Source organism: Oncorhynchus masou, chromosome 6 (genome assembly GCF_036934945.1).
Source record: "Oncorhynchus masou masou isolate Uvic2021 chromosome 6, UVic_Omas_1.1, whole genome shotgun sequence".
Lineage (NCBI taxonomy): Eukaryota > Metazoa > Chordata > Actinopteri > Salmoniformes > Salmonidae > Oncorhynchus > Oncorhynchus masou.
In genome coordinates this window covers 65,208,650-65,226,311 of record NC_088217.1, presented here as the reverse complement: position 1 = coordinate 65,226,311, position 17,662 = coordinate 65,208,650, and the positions used below count along the sequence as shown (strand labels likewise).

The following is a 17,662-nucleotide window of genomic DNA, read 5'->3' as shown; positions in this document are numbered from 1 at the left end:
TTGCACCCTATTCCCTATCTAGTGCACCACTTTAGAGCAGAGCCCTGTGGGTCCTTATCAAAAGTAGTACACTATAAAAGGAAAAGGGTGCCATTTGAGAACCAGCCTTCGAGGGCGCTCTAGCTGGCTACATCCTCCCCTTGGCAGTCTGGCTGTATGTTGATATTGTTCTTATTGACTCCAGAGTGGCGCTGCAGAGCATTTCTTTTGTCCATTTGTTGCGCCGATTTCCGCCCGGAGTCCAGAAATGATGTCTCATTCCCCATGTTGCTTACCACTGCCATGTGGATAAGAAGCTTAAAATACATATTTCCTAAAAGCCACAGAAATGATGGACTGCTGTCTAAACGCTAGTGCTGATCTAGGATCAGGTTCCCTCTCATTGTGATTTAAAAGGCAAAACTGATTATTGCTTAGCACTCCGACACCTACTGAGACCCAGATGGTTACAGTGCTCTATCCATATCACTTTGTTGGTGAACTGCCCCTCACAAGTACCAATTGGATTTATCCTGTTATTCTGTCCAAATCAAGTTAGAACTGCCAGTCTTGGATATTCGCCGGATCCTCCATTTTGGCTTTGTGTGTGTTTGCTGTGGTTGCTCAGTTGCTAAGCTGGCCCAGGTCCCTGTGGGGTTCTTTATACCAGTGCGTCAATACAACAGCCATCAACAAGGGGTTTATGTACAGGAGAGGGATGTGGGCATGCACGGCATCCAAGACCCTTCGAAAGGCTTGCATCGCTCTCTCCCTTCCTCCATCATTTGAAAGTCAAATCATTTCAAACCTACTCTAGTGGTTTGCGCATACACTTTATTGGCAGGAGCATAAATATAAAAGTATCAGACAAATGAATATCAACTGGATACAGAAATAATTCATTGGACAGGATTCCAATCTGTTCTTTCTACCTTCTACTTCTTACCTCCAGAGAATAGTCCGCAGATGAACGTGTACACAGTGTCTGAGCATTGGAGGGCTTACCAACATTAAAATATACTTATTTTCATAAAAAAATATTATTTTGATTAATTTATTCATACTATTTCATTCTTCCACAAGATATAGTCCCGACACAAATTTAGGGTTGCTTACCTAAACCGGCTAGTCGTTCATTCTATTGGTTCGGTTGCCAGAGATGTAATTTGTTCTAAATGTCCCAATGTCATACTGGCTGGCAACGTTCTTATCACTTGCTTGCTAGCTAGCCATCAACGGCTAACTTAGTCACGTCAATAACAGCAAAGTAGCTGCATTTGCGTTTGTTTAAGCTGTTTTCTAGTTACATTTATTTGGATACAACCATAGTAATGAGCTAATGATGCACAATTTTGCCTGACATAGAAAATGTGCTTTCTCATCAGGACACTGTTGTTCAGAGGAACTAGCCAACAACACAACTAACACAATCACTTCAAACTGAAGCTGGAAAGGCAGCAAACTAGCTGCATATGAGGATCTATGATTTTGACTAGCTGAGTAAAGCTGCCTGCCTGTCTGATCCCGACACAAAATGTTAGTCTAAACGAAATATGAGATAATATCTAGATGCTTTTATAGTGGAGATCAAGTTTATAAATTGCCTGGCTGGGCTGACAAGACAGTGGATTGCGCAGTCAGATGGAACAGAGTAAATAGGCATTTTAGATAGATTTAGCCGGTGGTAATCAGCATTAGACCCTTCGTTGTATAAACACATTCTCATGAATCCCTTTTTTTCCCTTGCAAGAATAGCTTGCAGAACTAGCACCTGAGGGAGAGGGGGAAGTCAGGTATATCTACAAAGCTAATCTGTCAGGTGTCCCAGTGGCATGCTATGGCCCAGGTGCACTCTACCAGGAAAAGAGAGAGAGAGAGAGAGAGAGAGAGAGAGAGAGAGAGAGGAGCGAGTTAGATCGACACCTGGGGAGAAGCTGTTATTCCATCTGGAGCAGCAATATGCCCATAAACAGGACACACACACACACACACACACACACACACACACACACACACACACACACACACACACACCTAAGTAAATACTGGATGAGAGTGAATGAATTGTATTCTCACAGAAGAGGTGCATGCACCATCGTCCATGGTTACGCATCCACGCGTTGTTGGCGGAAAGAGAAACTCGATCCCAGTGGTGCCCCCCGCAACGGGAGCAGGGGAAAATATTTATTCTGGGGAATAACGGAGGAGAGGAAGAAAAATAAGAGATGCATTACAAAGATAAGGTGAAATTTAACAAAAATAAAATAACGCCCACTTGTTTCCCGACACACTTGGCGAGGCCGCCCCGTTGGATTGTAGATAGACTAACGACACTAAACAGTGAGAGAACGTTGCCCCCGGCTTCACCTGGAAGACGTGGGTGTGATCCCAGAGGCATTGTGGGAAAATAGAGAAAATGTAAAAAGTCAAACTAAATCCTTATCTACGGTATTAATATGTGTAATGAGTCTCAGCAATAACAAACGTCATTAACTTCCTCTGTGAAGACAAACAGACTCTGCTTTAGAAACCGTTCACGTAGGGAGAATCGAGATATCTCCTCTCTGCGGACCTCAAGAACTGAGACGAGAGTAGCAGGACCATGAAGAGTACGAGAAAGAACCTCAGTGGAATGGCCAGTCGTGTTACACAGCCTTACCCACACGTACAGGGGGATTTTTTTTAAAGCCCCTGCACAGTGGCAAGTTTCTCTGAAGCAGGGCATGGCATGTATCAAGTGTCCTCCCTCCCTCCCTCTATCTTCTCTCCCCTCATAAAGCACTGCCCATAAACAAGACGCTTGGCACTGGGCATGAAATTTGAGAATCTGCAAATATGACCAGACTCCATCTCTAGTCTTTCTTCAGCTCTATTTCAGCAGGAAGTGAGGGGACCACAGGCCAAACACAAGAAATCAAACAGACACGAGGATTGTTCCGTAACAAGGGGACACCCGGCCCTATTATATAGCACCAGGTCTGGGTAGGGTTCATTAGGCACCAAGCAGAAGAAAACAGACTGAAACAGGGATGGACTACCTGGAATTGTCCAATGAGAAACACTAGCTTTCAATTTCTGTTGCAAAACGGTTTTAAATGATCGTCTGTTGAGTGCCCTAATGAACACAACCCAGGTGTTAGGCCAATGCAATGAGACACACTTACTTTCCATTGCAAAACGTTTTAAATAATCATATTTTGCATGCCATAATGAACACAAACCAGATGTAGACAGCCTATGTCTCTGTTGGGACATGCCAAAGTGAGGCGGTGGTGGGCTATGTTTACGCCCCATTAGTAATGCTGAGCTGTGATTGGCAGACTGGGGCTGTGTTCCCGGGCAGGTCAATGGCAGGCGGCCCGCGGCACTCGCTGGAGAGCCCATCAATCACAGTTTGGGTTAATTACCCAGCAGGAGATGAGCCAGGAGCTCCTTGTTCTGTTCCCCCACTCTAAGGGAGGGAGGGAGGTAAAGAGGAGGAAAGAGAGATTAGGTTGGGATAGGCAAGAGATAGGGAGACTAAAGAGACATAAAAGGGAAAGAGAGAGGGAGAGAGACCGACAGAGAAAGACATTAACCCCATACTCATAGCCGAGGCCAAATATCCCTTCGAGAGAGTTACTTATCCGGAAGACATAGAGAAAGCATTTTCACATCAACCTGAAACCAAGAGAGTTGAAAACAATATTCTACCCAGTGATTATCAACCAATACAAAGAGCATGAATCCTAACAGAAAAACCGATTCCCTTAATGATTGGGAGACGAGCCACATTGTGCTATGTTGGCAGGCCAACATGTGGCTTCCTGCCACAAGCTAAGGGACAGTGACCGGAACAATAGGTATAAATAAATGTATGCCGTTATTTCTGTTTTGTTATTGCTCTCATTACTGTGAAGTTAATTAGGATAATTGTTATTTGTAGTACAGCAGGATTATATTTTATCCCTGTTGCCATTGATTTAAAATGTTCCTGTGTAAATTACTGCGTTATCATGCCACGAAAGCAAATTTAATTGAAACAGTCAAGAAGGGGAGAGCGCAAGAGACAACAGGAGAAAGTGATACATGTTTTGATTGTATGTATCTATCTACAATTGTGAATGTGTGCAATACTTGCATATGTGTGTGTGTGTGTCTGCATGCATGTGCATTTTATAGATCATGCACGTGCAACACGACACTTCCCTTCTCTCCTCTCGCCTCTTCATTATGATGGGTGTGTGTAGTGAGGCTGTCTGGGTCTGGGTGACTGAGTAAGGGGGAAATCAATGCAGAATCTTGCACCAGCTCTTTAGTGTCTGCTAGCCCAACACTGCCATCATTAGCATTAGTCCCATCCTCCATCTCCCTGATTGACCGTCCAATAACAAAGCGCTTTATTTGCTTACGCCACACTTCTACTGGATAAGGTCTGGCATCAGCTCTAAAAGGCGGGATGGTATGGTTTCTCTTTGCCAGTCGATATACACTTCCCAATGATCTTATAGTACTGTAGCCTATAAGCTCTCTGCCATTGTCTCAATCTATCTGCCCTGGCAGGTTGTCAGTGTCTGAGGTTGTCAGTCTCTTTGGCTTTCCATCTGTCAATTGGTTGTACCAATCCGCTGTCGATACGGTTGCGTTTGGTTTGGGACCAATCTATTTTACAACCTGCAGGACATCAGTGTGCCGCTTTTTTCTCGTCAAGATAGACTTGTTTTTGAAATGAACCGACCGCTTGTTTTATGCTTGTCTGTCTCCAGTGTCTGTCCACACTCCCTGTCTTTCCACCTCTATGGGAAAGTTATATTTTTTTGCAGAGCTTTAGGCGTGTTCATTGCCAGTGTTCAAAAAAACTTTTAAAACTTTTTAAAAATAGTGTACAATAACCTTTAGCTTGTATATTTTTTATAATCCAAAATGGAAAGAGGGCACATGCCCCGTCAGGGTCAATGTGCATGACCCCTCTGCTCTGACAATGATCCAGTGTGGCTCCTCCAATCACAGTTATGAAGTTATTAATACTATCTAACTGGGTCATCCCGACACAGTCCCATTGGGAAGCTGCACTGCCATCCTTACCGCCATCAATGCTTCATTTAATCATGCCCGCCAGTGCCATGCCCCGGCCGACAACACAGTGGACCCCAAGAGTGGGACAAGAGAGATGTAGGCCTAAAGGCTTTGGATTGATGGCCGGGGTGTGTGTGTGTGTGTGTGTGTGTGTGTGTGTGTGTGTGTGTGTGTGTGTGTGTGTGTGTGTGTGTGTGTGTGTGTGTGTGTGTGTGCGTGTGCCCAAGTCTGTCAGTTAGTCCATCCCATCTTCCTCTGTGCCCCTGTCAGGGGGACCAGACCCTGCCTCCCTCCCCAGTCTATAATAAGGAGCCTGGGGCATAACCCTGCCGCCTCTGCGGTGTCCATTAGACTGCCTGACTATAAGACAAAGCCAGACCCAAGAACCCCTGTTGAGGACAGAAGAAACCACGGGAACACGTTAGAACGTAACATGCCTCTTCCAATCACGTCAGTCTGTCCTAATACAATTCTGTCCCGGCAGGATTCAATTACTTTTGATTAATTTTGGCACAGCCAGACTCCATTCTGCTGAATGCAATTTGACTAGATGCAATGGGATTCACTTCAATTGAATGAATCTAAACTTAATATCTCTTCTATCCCTCACTCTTAGCCTCCCTCTTGTTTTTTTTACCCCTGCTTTCAGGTTCCCATTTCTCACACACACACACACACACCACACACACACACACACACACTTGTTACTGAACTCACATACAGTTGAAGTCGGAAGTTTACATACACCTTAGCCAAATACATTTAAACTCAGTTTGACATTTAATCCTAGTAAAAATTCCCTGTCTTTGGTCAGTTATGATCACCACTTTATTTTAAGAATGTGAAATGTCAGAATAATAGTAGAGAGAATGATTTATACAGCTTTTATTGCTTTCACCACATTCCCAGTGGGTCAGAAGTTTACATACACTCAATTAGTATTTGGTAGCATTTCCTTAAATTGTTTAATTTGGGTCAAACGTTTCAGGTAGCCTTCCACAATAAGTTGCGTGAATATTGTCCCATTCCTCCTGACAGAGCTGGTGTAACTGAGTCAGGTTTGTAGGCCTCCTTGCTCGCACACGCTTTTTCAGTTCTGCCCGGAAAAATGTTATAGGCTTGAGGTCAGGGCTTCAAAAAAAATGTAACCTTTATTTAACTTGGCAAGTCAGTTAAGAACAAAACCTTATTTTCAATGACGGCCTAGGAACAGTGGGGGCAGAATGACAGATTTTGACCTTGTCAGCTCTGGGATTTGATCTTGCAACCTTTCAGTTACTAGTACAACACTCTAACCACTAGGCTACCCTGCCACCCAGCTTTGTGATGTCCATTCCAATACCTTGACTTTGTTGTCCTTAAGCCATTATGACACAACTTTGGAAGTATGCTTCGGGTCATTGTCCATTTGGAAGACCCATTTGCGACCAAGCTTTAACTTCCTGACTGATGTCTTGAGACGTTGCGTTAATATATCCACATCATTTTCCTACCTTATCATGCCATCTATTTTGTGAAGTCCACCAGTCCCTCCTGCAGCAAAGCATCCCCACATGATGCTGCCACCACCGTGCTTCACGGTTGGGAGGGTTTTTCTTCGGCTTGCAAGCCTCCCCTTTCTCCTCCAAACATAACGATGGTCATTATGGCCAAACAGTTCTATTTTTTGCTTCATCAGACCAGAGAACATTTCTCCAGAAAGTAGGATCTTTGTCCCCATGTGGAGTTGCAAACCGTAGTCTGGCTTTTTTATGGCGGTTTTGGAGCAGTGGCTTCTTCCTTGCTGAACGGCCTTTCAGGTTATGCCGATATAGGACTTGTTTTACTGTGCCTATAGATACTTTTGTACCTGTTTCCTCCAGCATCTTCACAAGGTCCTTTGCTGTTGTTCTGGGATTGATTTGCACTTTTTGCACCAAAGCACGTTCATCTCTAGGAGACAGAACGCGTCTCCTTCCTGTGCGGTATGGCGGCTGCGTGGTCCCATGGTGTTATAACTTGCGTACTATTGTTTGTACAGATGAACGTGGTACCTTCAGGCATTTGGAAATTGCTCCCAAGGATGAACCAGACTTGTGGAGGTCTATAATTTATTTTCTGAGGTCTTGGCTAATTTATTTTGATGTTCCCATGATGTCAAGCAAAGAGACACTGGGTTGGAAGGTAGGCCTTGAAATTATCCACAGGTACACCTCAAATTGACTCAAATCAAATTATGTCAATTAGCCTATCAGAAGATTCTAAAGCCATGACGACATTTTCTGGAATTTTCCAAGGTGTTTAAAGGCACAGTCAACTTATGTATGTAAACGTCTGACCCACTGGAATTGTGATACAGTAAAATAATCTGTTTGTAAACAATTGTTGGAAAAATGACTTGTGTCATGCCCAAAGTAGATGTCCTAACCGACTTGCCAAAACTATAGTTTGTCAACAAGAAATCTGTGGAGTGGTTGAAAAACACATTTTAGTGACTCCAACCTAAGTGTATGTAAACTTCCAACTTCAACTGTATGTATAAGCAGGGGTAAGAAAGCTGGAGAGAAAGAGTTTTACCTGTAACTCATAAAAGCAAACAATCTGCAACATCCCAATGCAATGCAATGTTCAAACACACAGCGAATATACACTACATGACCAAATGTATGTGGACACCTACACGTCAAACATCTCATTCCAAAATCATGAGTATTAATATGGATTTGGTCCTCCCCTTTGCTGCTATACCAGCCTTCACTCGTCTGGGAAGGCTTTCCACTAGACGTTGGAACATTGCTGCGGGGACTGGTTTCCATTCAGCCACAAGCACATTAGTGAGGTTGGGCCCTCACTGATGTTGGGCAATTAGGCCTGGCTCTCAATCGGCGTTCCAATTCATCCCAAAGGTGTTTAATGGGATTGAAGTCAGGGCTCTGTGCAAGCCAGTCAAGTTCTTCCACACCAATCTCAACAAACCATTTCTGTATGGACCTCGCTTTCTGCACAGGGCCATTGTCATGCTGAAACAGGAAAGGGCCTTCCCCAAACTGTTACCACAAGGCTGGCAAGACAGTCCTCTAAGAATGTTATTGTATTCTGAATGGACTTTTTCGAAAGGTGACATCCTATGGACAGTGCCACATTGAAAGTCACTGAGCTCTTCAGCACGGGCCATTCTATTGACAATGTTTTCCTATGGAGATTACATGGCGGTGAGCTCGATTTAATACACCTGTCAACAACGGGTATGGCTGAAATAGCCGAATCCCCAAATTTGAAGGGGTGTCCACATACTTTGGTATATATAATGTATATGTTAGATCTGTGTGTCAATGTATGGAACCCCGGTAGAATGACTCAGTCGTTGCATAGCATGTGGCTCAAAGAGACAGATTTACTAATCATTAACATAAATACAACGTTTGAAGCTGTCCATTACCAATGTCGAATCCAGCAAATTGATTCTCAAATATTTTCTGGCAGCTCTATGTTCTCCCTTTATGCTACATTGACACTTACTCCCTACAGGTGCAAACTGCACTATAGTGCCAATACCTTAGAGATCTTCCACATGTGTACCCACACATACTGTGTCTCAAGAGTGCCGATGAACTGCGTGCAGTCTTTTTTTTTCTTCTCATCTATGCAAATTCCGCCCCCAATTCTAAAACATTATGGGATTGACTGCTAAAGGGCACATGAAAAATCAAAAAGGAGCTAAGAAAGGGTGAAATAAATAGCATATCCCATAACATTGAGATTGGCCTTTGTACGGTTTTGGAGGCCCTGCTGACTCCAGTCGTTCTTTAAATTGATTTTTCATATGCGATTCCCCTCTGGGGGCCATTCCATTTTCATATGCGCGTCTGTATGTGTTCCCCCCCTTCCCACTCTATTAATCAAATAATGCAATCAATTCCTGTGCGCGCCGAGCGAAGACACGGGCCATTCCTTATGTGAACAGCTTTTGCACGTCTTTAATGGGACTTTCTGAGTGGTGTTACATAATGTAAAAGGATTGTGTGTGCTCAACTATTCCCGGAGAATGTTAGCCTAATACGTTCATGCAGAAATTAATATGGTGTGATTTCTGCTATGAAAGCATTGGAAAAGGTGTTGGTTCAGCTTGAGGCTCTGACGATGAGACTGCGTGTGTGTGTGTGTGTGTGTGTGTGTCTGTATATAAACAGAGTTTACAAAACATTAGGAACACCTTCCTAACATTGGGTCGCACCCCCTTTTGCCCTCAGAACAGCCTTAATTCGTCGGGCATAGACTCTATAAGGTGTCAAAAGCGTTCCACTGTGATGCTGGCCCATGTTGAATCCAATGCTTCCCACAGTTGTGTCAAGTTGGCTGGATGTCCTTTGGGTGGTGGACCATTCTTAATACACACGAGAAACTGTTGAGCACTAAAAACCAAGCAACGTTGCAGTTCTTGATACAAACCGGTTCACCTATATGTGCATGTAATATAACACACCACACACACAACCGAGAGGACAGCACACACACAGATACAGGAGCATGTGTATACACTGAGTGTACAGAACATTAGGAACACCAAGACAGACTGACCAGGTGAATCCAGGTGAAAGCTATGATGCATTGTTGATGTCACTTGCTAAATCCACTTCCATCAGTGTAGATGAAGACATACATACATACCTACGTCTGTGCACGTATGTCTCCACAGTGCAAAGAGTGCACAGGGGCATAAATCTTTTAAATCCTCTGCCGCTGACATGTCTCCTAGTGAATCAAAGAAATATCTTAATTATGCCACTTAACATCTCTCTGGATGGTCTCTGGGCGAGCACGGAGAAGCATATAATTCATTTCACTGAGCACCGGAAAAACTCAAAATGCATAAACCTTCAAGGATGCATAACCGATGACCTGCCGAGAGGAAGCCTCGCTGGGATTTCTAATGCTAATGTTGCTCTAACAGAGAGAACACTCTGCCCGGGCAAACAAAATAATAAACAAATCTGTCAAATGGCATAGCGAACAAATAGCTAACTTAATTCCTGAAAAGGTTGTAAGAGCCAAAAGTGCATCGTAAGGTGGGTTGTTGGATAGAACAAGAGGGAACAGGGGGGGGGGATCTCTGTTGAGACATTGTGACAATGTGAGGTTTTGTCAATGTCAAAGGTGCCAGGGAACGGGAGTTTTATTTGTCAACTGTAAAATGTGTTTAAAGCACACAAAGTCAACTATGATATACCATTTAGTTCAGAGTCAGAAGAAAGTCAACTGATACAGTGGGGCAAAAAAGTATTTAGTCAGCCACTAATTGTGCAAGTCCTCCCACTTAAAAAGATGAGAGAGGCCTGTAATTTTCACCATAGGTACACTTAAACTATGACGGACAAAATGAGAAAAAGAATTCCAGAAAATCACATTGTAGGATTTTTAATTAATTTATTTGCAAATTATGGTGGAAAATAAGTATTTGGTCAATAACAAAAGTTTCTCAATACTTTGTTATATACCCTTTGTTGGCAATGAAGTCTGTACAGCAGGGATCATCAACTAGATTCAGCCACAGGCTGATATTTTCTTGAGCAGGTGGTCGGGGTTCGGAACAGAATTACAAATCATTTGTAGACTGCAAATTGACCACAATAAACCCAAACAGATAATATTGAATTAAAACAATTTCGAACCTTGCTTACAATTGTATGCGATCAGGTGTCAATTATACGTCGGAATACTTGGGAACAGATTTCCAAAATTCGAAATAATTTGAAGCTGATTTCTTGGTGTTTTTACAATGTCCAACTAAGATTTTTTTTTTAATTTCCATGACTTCTGATGTTGTGGCTATTGCAAATCCGTTCTAAAGAATACAAGCGGCCTCAGACATCAACCTTTTTTTTGGGGGGGGGTCCAGGGTTCCTTGACAGATTATGTATCTTTAGCTGCTACTCATGCAATTTAGTCAGGGGGGCACCACAGAAGAATAATTGACACAAAAACATTTTTATTCCGAATCAAATAAGGCCAACAATTACACTCAGACACCATTGCCTGGATATAAATTGCCCTGGTTTATTTTGTATTGTGTTATTCTGTCTTTATTAAAAGGGTTTCAAACGACTCTTGACATAACCTTGACTATGAGAGGCACTGCCATGCCTCGTGTTTGAATAGCTGAAGCCAAATAGCTTTTCAATGTGTGTTCATGTTTTTTTTTGTTTTTTTTACAACACAAGCACATACAGTAGTAGCGTAACCAAGTTACAGGAAAGCAACCTGTAATACAAGTCAGCCACTCCAGTAGCGTATACGTACTGTACAACTCTAAAATATCCCCTCTTTTCATGACTGAAACTAAGTATGCAAGGACATGAGTGTGTCCTATATTAAGTTAATATGTACATAAAGATATGAATGAGTGATGGTGCAGAGCAGCACAGGCAAGATACAGTAGATGGTATCGAGTACAGTATATACATATGAGATGAGTATGTAAACAAAGTGGCAGTTAAAGTGGCTAGTGATACATGTATTACATAAGGATGCAGTAGATGATATAGAGTACAGTACATACGTATACATATGAGATGAATAATGTAGGGTATGTAAACATTATATTAGGTAGCATTGTTTAAAGTGGCTAGTGATATATTTTACATCATTTCCCATCAATTCCCATTATTAAAGTGGCTGGAGTTGAGTCAGTGTATTGGCAGCAGCCACTCAATGTTAGTGGTGGCTGTTTAACAGTCTGATGGCCTTGAGATAGAAGCTGTTTTTCAGTCTCTCGGTCCCAGCTTTGATACACCTGTACTGACCTCGCCTTCTGGATGATAGCGGGGTGAACAGGCAGTGGCTCGGGTGGGTGTTGTCCTTGATGATCTTTATGGCCTTCCTGTAACATCGGGTGGTGGAGGTGTCCTGGAGGGCAGGTAGTTTGCCCCCGGTGATGCGTTGTGCAGACCTCACTACCCTCTGGAGAGCCTTACGGTTGTGGGCGGAGCAGTTGCCATACCAGGCGGTGATACAGCCCGCCAGGATGCTCTCGATTGTGCATCTGTAGAAGTTTGTGAGTGCTTTTGGTGACAAGCAGAATTTCTTCAGCCTCCTGAGGTTGAAGAGGTGCTGCTGCGCCTTCTTCACGATGCTGTCTATGTGAGTGGACCAATTCAGTTTGTCTGTGATGTGTATGCCGAGGAACTTAAAACTTACTACCCTCTCCACTACTGTTCCATCGATGTGGATAGGGGGGTGTTCCCTCTGCTGTTTCCTGAAGTCCACAATCATCTCCTTAGTTTTGTTGACATTGAGTGTGAGGTTATTGTCCTGACACCACACTCCGAGGGCCCTCACCTCCTCCCTGTAGGCCGTCTCGTCGTTGTTGGTAATCAAGCCTACCACTGTTGTGTCGTCCGCAAACTTGATGATTGAGTTGGAGGCGTGCGTGGCCTCGCAGTCGTGGGTGAACAGGGAGTACAGGAGAGGGCTCAGAATGCACCCTTGTGGGGCCCCAGTGTTGAGGATCAGCGGGGTGAAGATTTTGTTGCCTACCCTCACCACCTGGGGGCGGCCCATCAGGAAGTCCAGTACCCAGTTGCACAGGGCGGGGTCGAGACCCAGGGTCTCGAGCTTGATGACGAGCTTGGAGGGTACTATGGTGTTAAATGCTGAGCTGTAGTCGATGAACAGCATTCTCACATAGGTATTCCTCTTGTCCAGATGGGTTAGTGCAGTGTGCAGTGTGGTTGAGATTGCGTCGTCTGTGGACCTATTTGGGCGGTAAGCAAATTGGAGTGGGTCTAGGGTGTCAGGTAGGGTGGAGGTGATATGGTCCTTGACTAGTCTCTCAAAGCACTTCATGATGACGGAAGTGAGTGCTACGGGGCGGTAGTCGTTTAGCTCAGTTACCTTAGCTTTCTTGGGAACAGGAACAATGGTGGCCCTCTTGAAGCATGTGGGAACAGCAGACTGGTATAGGGATTGATTGAATATGTCCGTAAACACACCAGCCAGCTGGTCTGCGCATGCTCTGAGGGCGCTGCTGGGGATGCCGTCTGGGCCTGCAGCCTTGTCACCCGTTTGGCGAAGTTGAAGTGATTCGATGAGAAATTAACAGGCACCGCATTGATTATATGCAAAACATGACAAGCTAGTTAACCTCGTAATATCATCAACCATGTGTAGTTAACTAGTGAATATGTGAAGGTTGAATGTTTTTTTTTTACAAGTTAAGTTTAATGCTAGCGAGCAACTTAACTTGGCTCCTTGCAGCCACAAGGTCCTTATGACACTGGACTCACGTAACAGGTGGTCAGCCTGCCACGCAGTTTCCTCGTGGATTGCAATGTCATCGGCCATAATCAGCGTCCAAAAAGTCTGATTACCGATTTGTTATGAAAACTTGAAATCGGCCATGACGATTAATCGGTCGACCTCTCATACAAAGCAGCCCATAGTGGCTGTAGTTATGGGGCCTGACCAGGTTGCACAGATAACTGCTCTGTCTGGGCAAACTGCAGCGACAAGTGCTGTATCCTTCCTCTATGACTGGCAGGGTATTCAGGGCTGGGTGGTGATCAGTTTCCATTTTTACAACAGTTGGGTACAGGCACTCAGCAGAAGCAGCTTGCATGCCAACAAGACCTTTTGACTAGCTGGAATGTTATCTCAGCCTGAACAATGCTGGGGACTCTCCAGTAGTGGAATGGTTGGTTGTCTGGTTGTGAAGGAGAGTCTGTGAAGGGACTGTCACAAACAGACCTGCCCTTAGATCTTCCCAACTCCTATTTGACCAGTGGTTGTAGTTATGTTGAATCTGGCAAAAAGTATTGCAGGTCACATCCTACATATTCCTTTGGAAGTCGGGTCGGATGAATATTTGGTCGATATTTACTGTGGATATTTGGCTGTGATTACGGTCTGGACCCATCAGGAGATGAGGAGAGTGACAGAACCTGTGAGGGTGACTTCAGGTTAATTAGATAGGTGTAGGTCATAGACTACGGCTATGAAGCATTGGTTATGAGCGACATAGCCCAGCTCCACACACATACAGTCGAAGATGATAAAGTCAATCCCCAACCACCATGCACAATTGCAGTCAATCGCCAATCAACGTACACAATCAGGTACAGCATTTTTCTTTAAGTTTGACCATCCTAAAGGGACCTCTAGTTTGCCATAGATGGCATTATGTCCTTATGGGGATGACTGAACAGTTTCAGACCAATGCTCATTCTTCACATGCAAATCCAGTTCAGGTGTCACATGGGCTGGCGAGCCGCGGGTGGTAGCAAAAATAGGTGCATATGAGGGCAATGCAGGGCAGCACTTTCCAGATGGCATTTCGGCTGTTGAACGGCATACTGACTGTATGTGGCAGTCCAGTTCCATGGTGTCTGTCTTTATTAACTGCCAGAGGGGGAACTGATGGTGGAGTGGGCCTATCGAGGACAGTTCTGGGAGATTCATGGTGGCATTGACATTGGAACGGTGGGTTGGTTCAATGTGGTGAAAACCTGCCTTATGAGCTTGCCACCCTATGTGATTGCATCCTCCCCATACACGATGGTTACACACATTGAAATGCTAGTTGGCTTCAGCTATTCAAACACGAGGCATGGCAGTGCCAGGCATAGTCCTAGTTAAACCAAGAGCCGTATGAAACCATTTTTAATTAAGACAGAATAACACAATACAAAATAAACTAGGGCAATTTCTATCCAGGCAACGGTGTCTGAGTGTAATTATGTGGGCCATATTGAGCTCAGGAAAACAACTATTTAAACAAAAACATGGTAGCTATATTGGATTTTGGACACCATATTGGAATTGAGGCTAAATCCAGGGTGGCCCCAAAAATAATCTGTGGTGGCCCCCTGACTAAATTGCACGAGTAGAGGCTAAAGATACATAACCTTGTCAAGGAACCTTGGACCCCCCAAAAAATGTAATTGATGTCTGAGCCCACTTGTTTTCTTTAGAGCTGATTACAATAGCCACAACATCAAAACACATGGAACTGTAGGTCTATGTATTTTTGCCAGGCAGGACCATGCAGCACTGAAAGGGAGCACATTTGACGTAGAAAGTTGTCCAGTAATCAGCTGTCCAGTAACCAAAAAGTAAACCTCACCATCATCATATTCATAGTTCATATTTCTGCCTATTGTATCTATGTTTACAGGTCTATGTTTCCTATATCCTGATGTTTTTTGTTTGTGTATGTAGGGCGTACAACTGACTACTTGTATCCCACATTTTTTAGAATATCAGAGCTTGCAATATTGGGTTACATGAGTTTGTGGCCAATCCCCCCTCCAGCCAGGCATTATTCTGCACATTTTGAGTTTAGGGGGAGTGTCACAATATCTATAAATATAACCACTTTTGCAAGTAAAATATATTTTTTTACAACCATACATTTCATAAATGGGAGACATTAGAGACATGAAAAAAACATAGCCTGTGGTAGATGCATCTCAAAAAACGAATGCCCTTCTTTTCGGATTGGCCACTAGCCTAATTTTACAATCATATATTGCCTATCCTTTGACTGAATATTAATTTGCAGCGCTCTACCCCCACCTGCCGTTCCAGGAAGAAAACGAATGTGGCCGAACGTAATGCTTGACTGCCCGCAATTGAATGCTAACTTCAGAGGTACCTTTGGTCACTAAAAATCCAAGCATGATATTGTTACCGGGTTTAATATGTGTCCCTTGATGTGCCAGTGACATGCAATCACTCTCATGGGTGAGCAATCCTTCTCGCCATTCATATATGTCCACGCGCCCAATTCTGGGATGACATTTTCACCCAAAACTAACCCATCTACAGTTTTAATCTATACCTACTCAGTTCTTGTTCAATCATCGATACTCTTGTCACTGTGAAGAATAAAATTATGCGCCAAGTCTCCTTCACCCATTCGAAAGCTTAGGATATAAATGAACGCATTTTAAATGCTAAACACTTGAGGGTAATGATGCCTTTGAATTGTTCCACAAAAGCTTAGTTATTTATCAATCAAAGAATAAACAGTTTGAATTTAAATAACTGTCCCGGAGGTTGTTGTGTTATGATGTGCTGTGTGTTAACAAAATATGGCCAAATAATCAGCGCATTGGCAACTGCATGCCACGGACGCCTTCTGTTATCCCTAGACAATCACCCATATCATACCACTGCTTTTTGCGATTTGTTATTCTCCTTGAACAAAAAAAAACGAAACAAAGCACATCCTATTGATGTCGTTCCACAGCCACATGCATATATCCACAAATCTTTCTCTCATATTGATTAATATATATATTATATTATTATTCTTTTTTTACCAGATATAGCTACTCTACCAATTGATGGTTGGCACATTCAATGTCTGAATAAAAATACCAGAACAGTTCAGTGAAGTCAAAGGGGTCTTGATAATCCCCTTCTCAAAAAGCAAGCATTCCAATCTTTGGAAGACGTGCTGAAACTACAAAACACCAGCGGTCAAACAATCCGCCCCTCTCTCTCTTGCTCGCTCTCTGCGGTCCTTCTCCCACATCTCCCTAATATAACTGTCCCCGCAGATAGGGATATGGACAAGTGTGGGCGGATACAGCAACTTATCCACGAAGTCCACAACGCCAAGAAACAATTTCTCCCTACCTTGACTGCCGCAGACAAGAAACCATAGGAGTTGGAGAATCATTTTGAGCAGGTCTGGCTGACGGACTGCTTCCAGCCTTCGCTGTTAGTGGAGGTTTTGAGTAGCTCTTATTATAGCAGGGACCGTGACACTCCGTTCGCCCTCCGTCTTGAGGTCCGCTGGCGTTCTCTCGCTCCCTCTATGACGCGCGCGCTCGCTCGCTCCCTAGCTCGCGCTTACTTTTTACTCCTTCGTTGCCTGACTCAACTGTCCGCATTTATACAGCACCACTCACTATACCCCTCGAGAAAAAAAATGAAGTAACTTTCGTTTAAAGGTCCAGATGACTCCAATAATTGTTTCACTGTGGTTTATAAAAAATATATATTGTTTCAATTATTGTTCAATCATTTGTTAGGGAGCTATGTTTTAAAAAGTCAAACTAACGGATGATGGATGATGGACTGTGCAACTTGCAGTGTCACATGTTATTGAATAAATCCGTGTGACATGAACTGTTTCATTCTTTGACGTGTTGTGGAGAGCACTGTCCCGACTGCAGGTCTCTTCTCCCTATCCTCTCTCTCTCTCTATCAGGCACGCGCGCACACACACGAGAACAGCGAATGGCTGGCTGTATGTTTGTACGAATGATATGCACATTCAGCTTGAAAAAAAAGCTTTTTCTTTTTTTTTTGCATTTTGTTTCTTGGCACACACCTAGTAACTCACTTGCGGTATCTCATTCCAAAATCATGAGCATTAATATAGAGTTGGTCCCCCTTTGCTGTTATAACAGCCTCCACTCTTTTTAGAAGGCTTTCCTAGATGTTGGAACATGTTGGAACATTGCTGCAGGCACATTCAGCCACAAGAGCATTAGTGAGGTCGGTCACTGTTGTTGGGTGATTAGGCCTGGCTCGCAATCGGCGTCCAATTCATCACAAAGGTGTTGAATGGGGTTGAGGTCAGGGCTCTGCACAGGCCAGTCAAGTTCTTTCACACCAATCTTGACAAACCATTTCTGTATGG

At 43.6% G+C, this 17,662-nt stretch overlaps 1 protein-coding gene across 3 annotated transcripts in view; it reads right to left on the bottom strand.

Annotated features, from left to right (window-relative positions):
• LOC135542441 (neural cell adhesion molecule 2-like) overlaps positions 1-16,812 on the bottom strand; it is a 403,089-nt gene extending 386,277 nt beyond the window's left edge. For all 3 annotated transcript variants that reach the window (XM_064969385.1, XM_064969387.1, XM_064969386.1), the window contains exon 1: positions 16,651-16,812. In XM_064969385.1, coding sequence (XP_064825457.1) covers positions 16,651-16,693 — 43 coding nt within the window. In that variant the 5' untranslated portion in view covers positions 16,694-16,812. The remainder of the gene's footprint in view (positions 1-16,650) is intronic.
• Between the last annotated feature and the right edge of the window lie 850 nt (positions 16,813-17,662).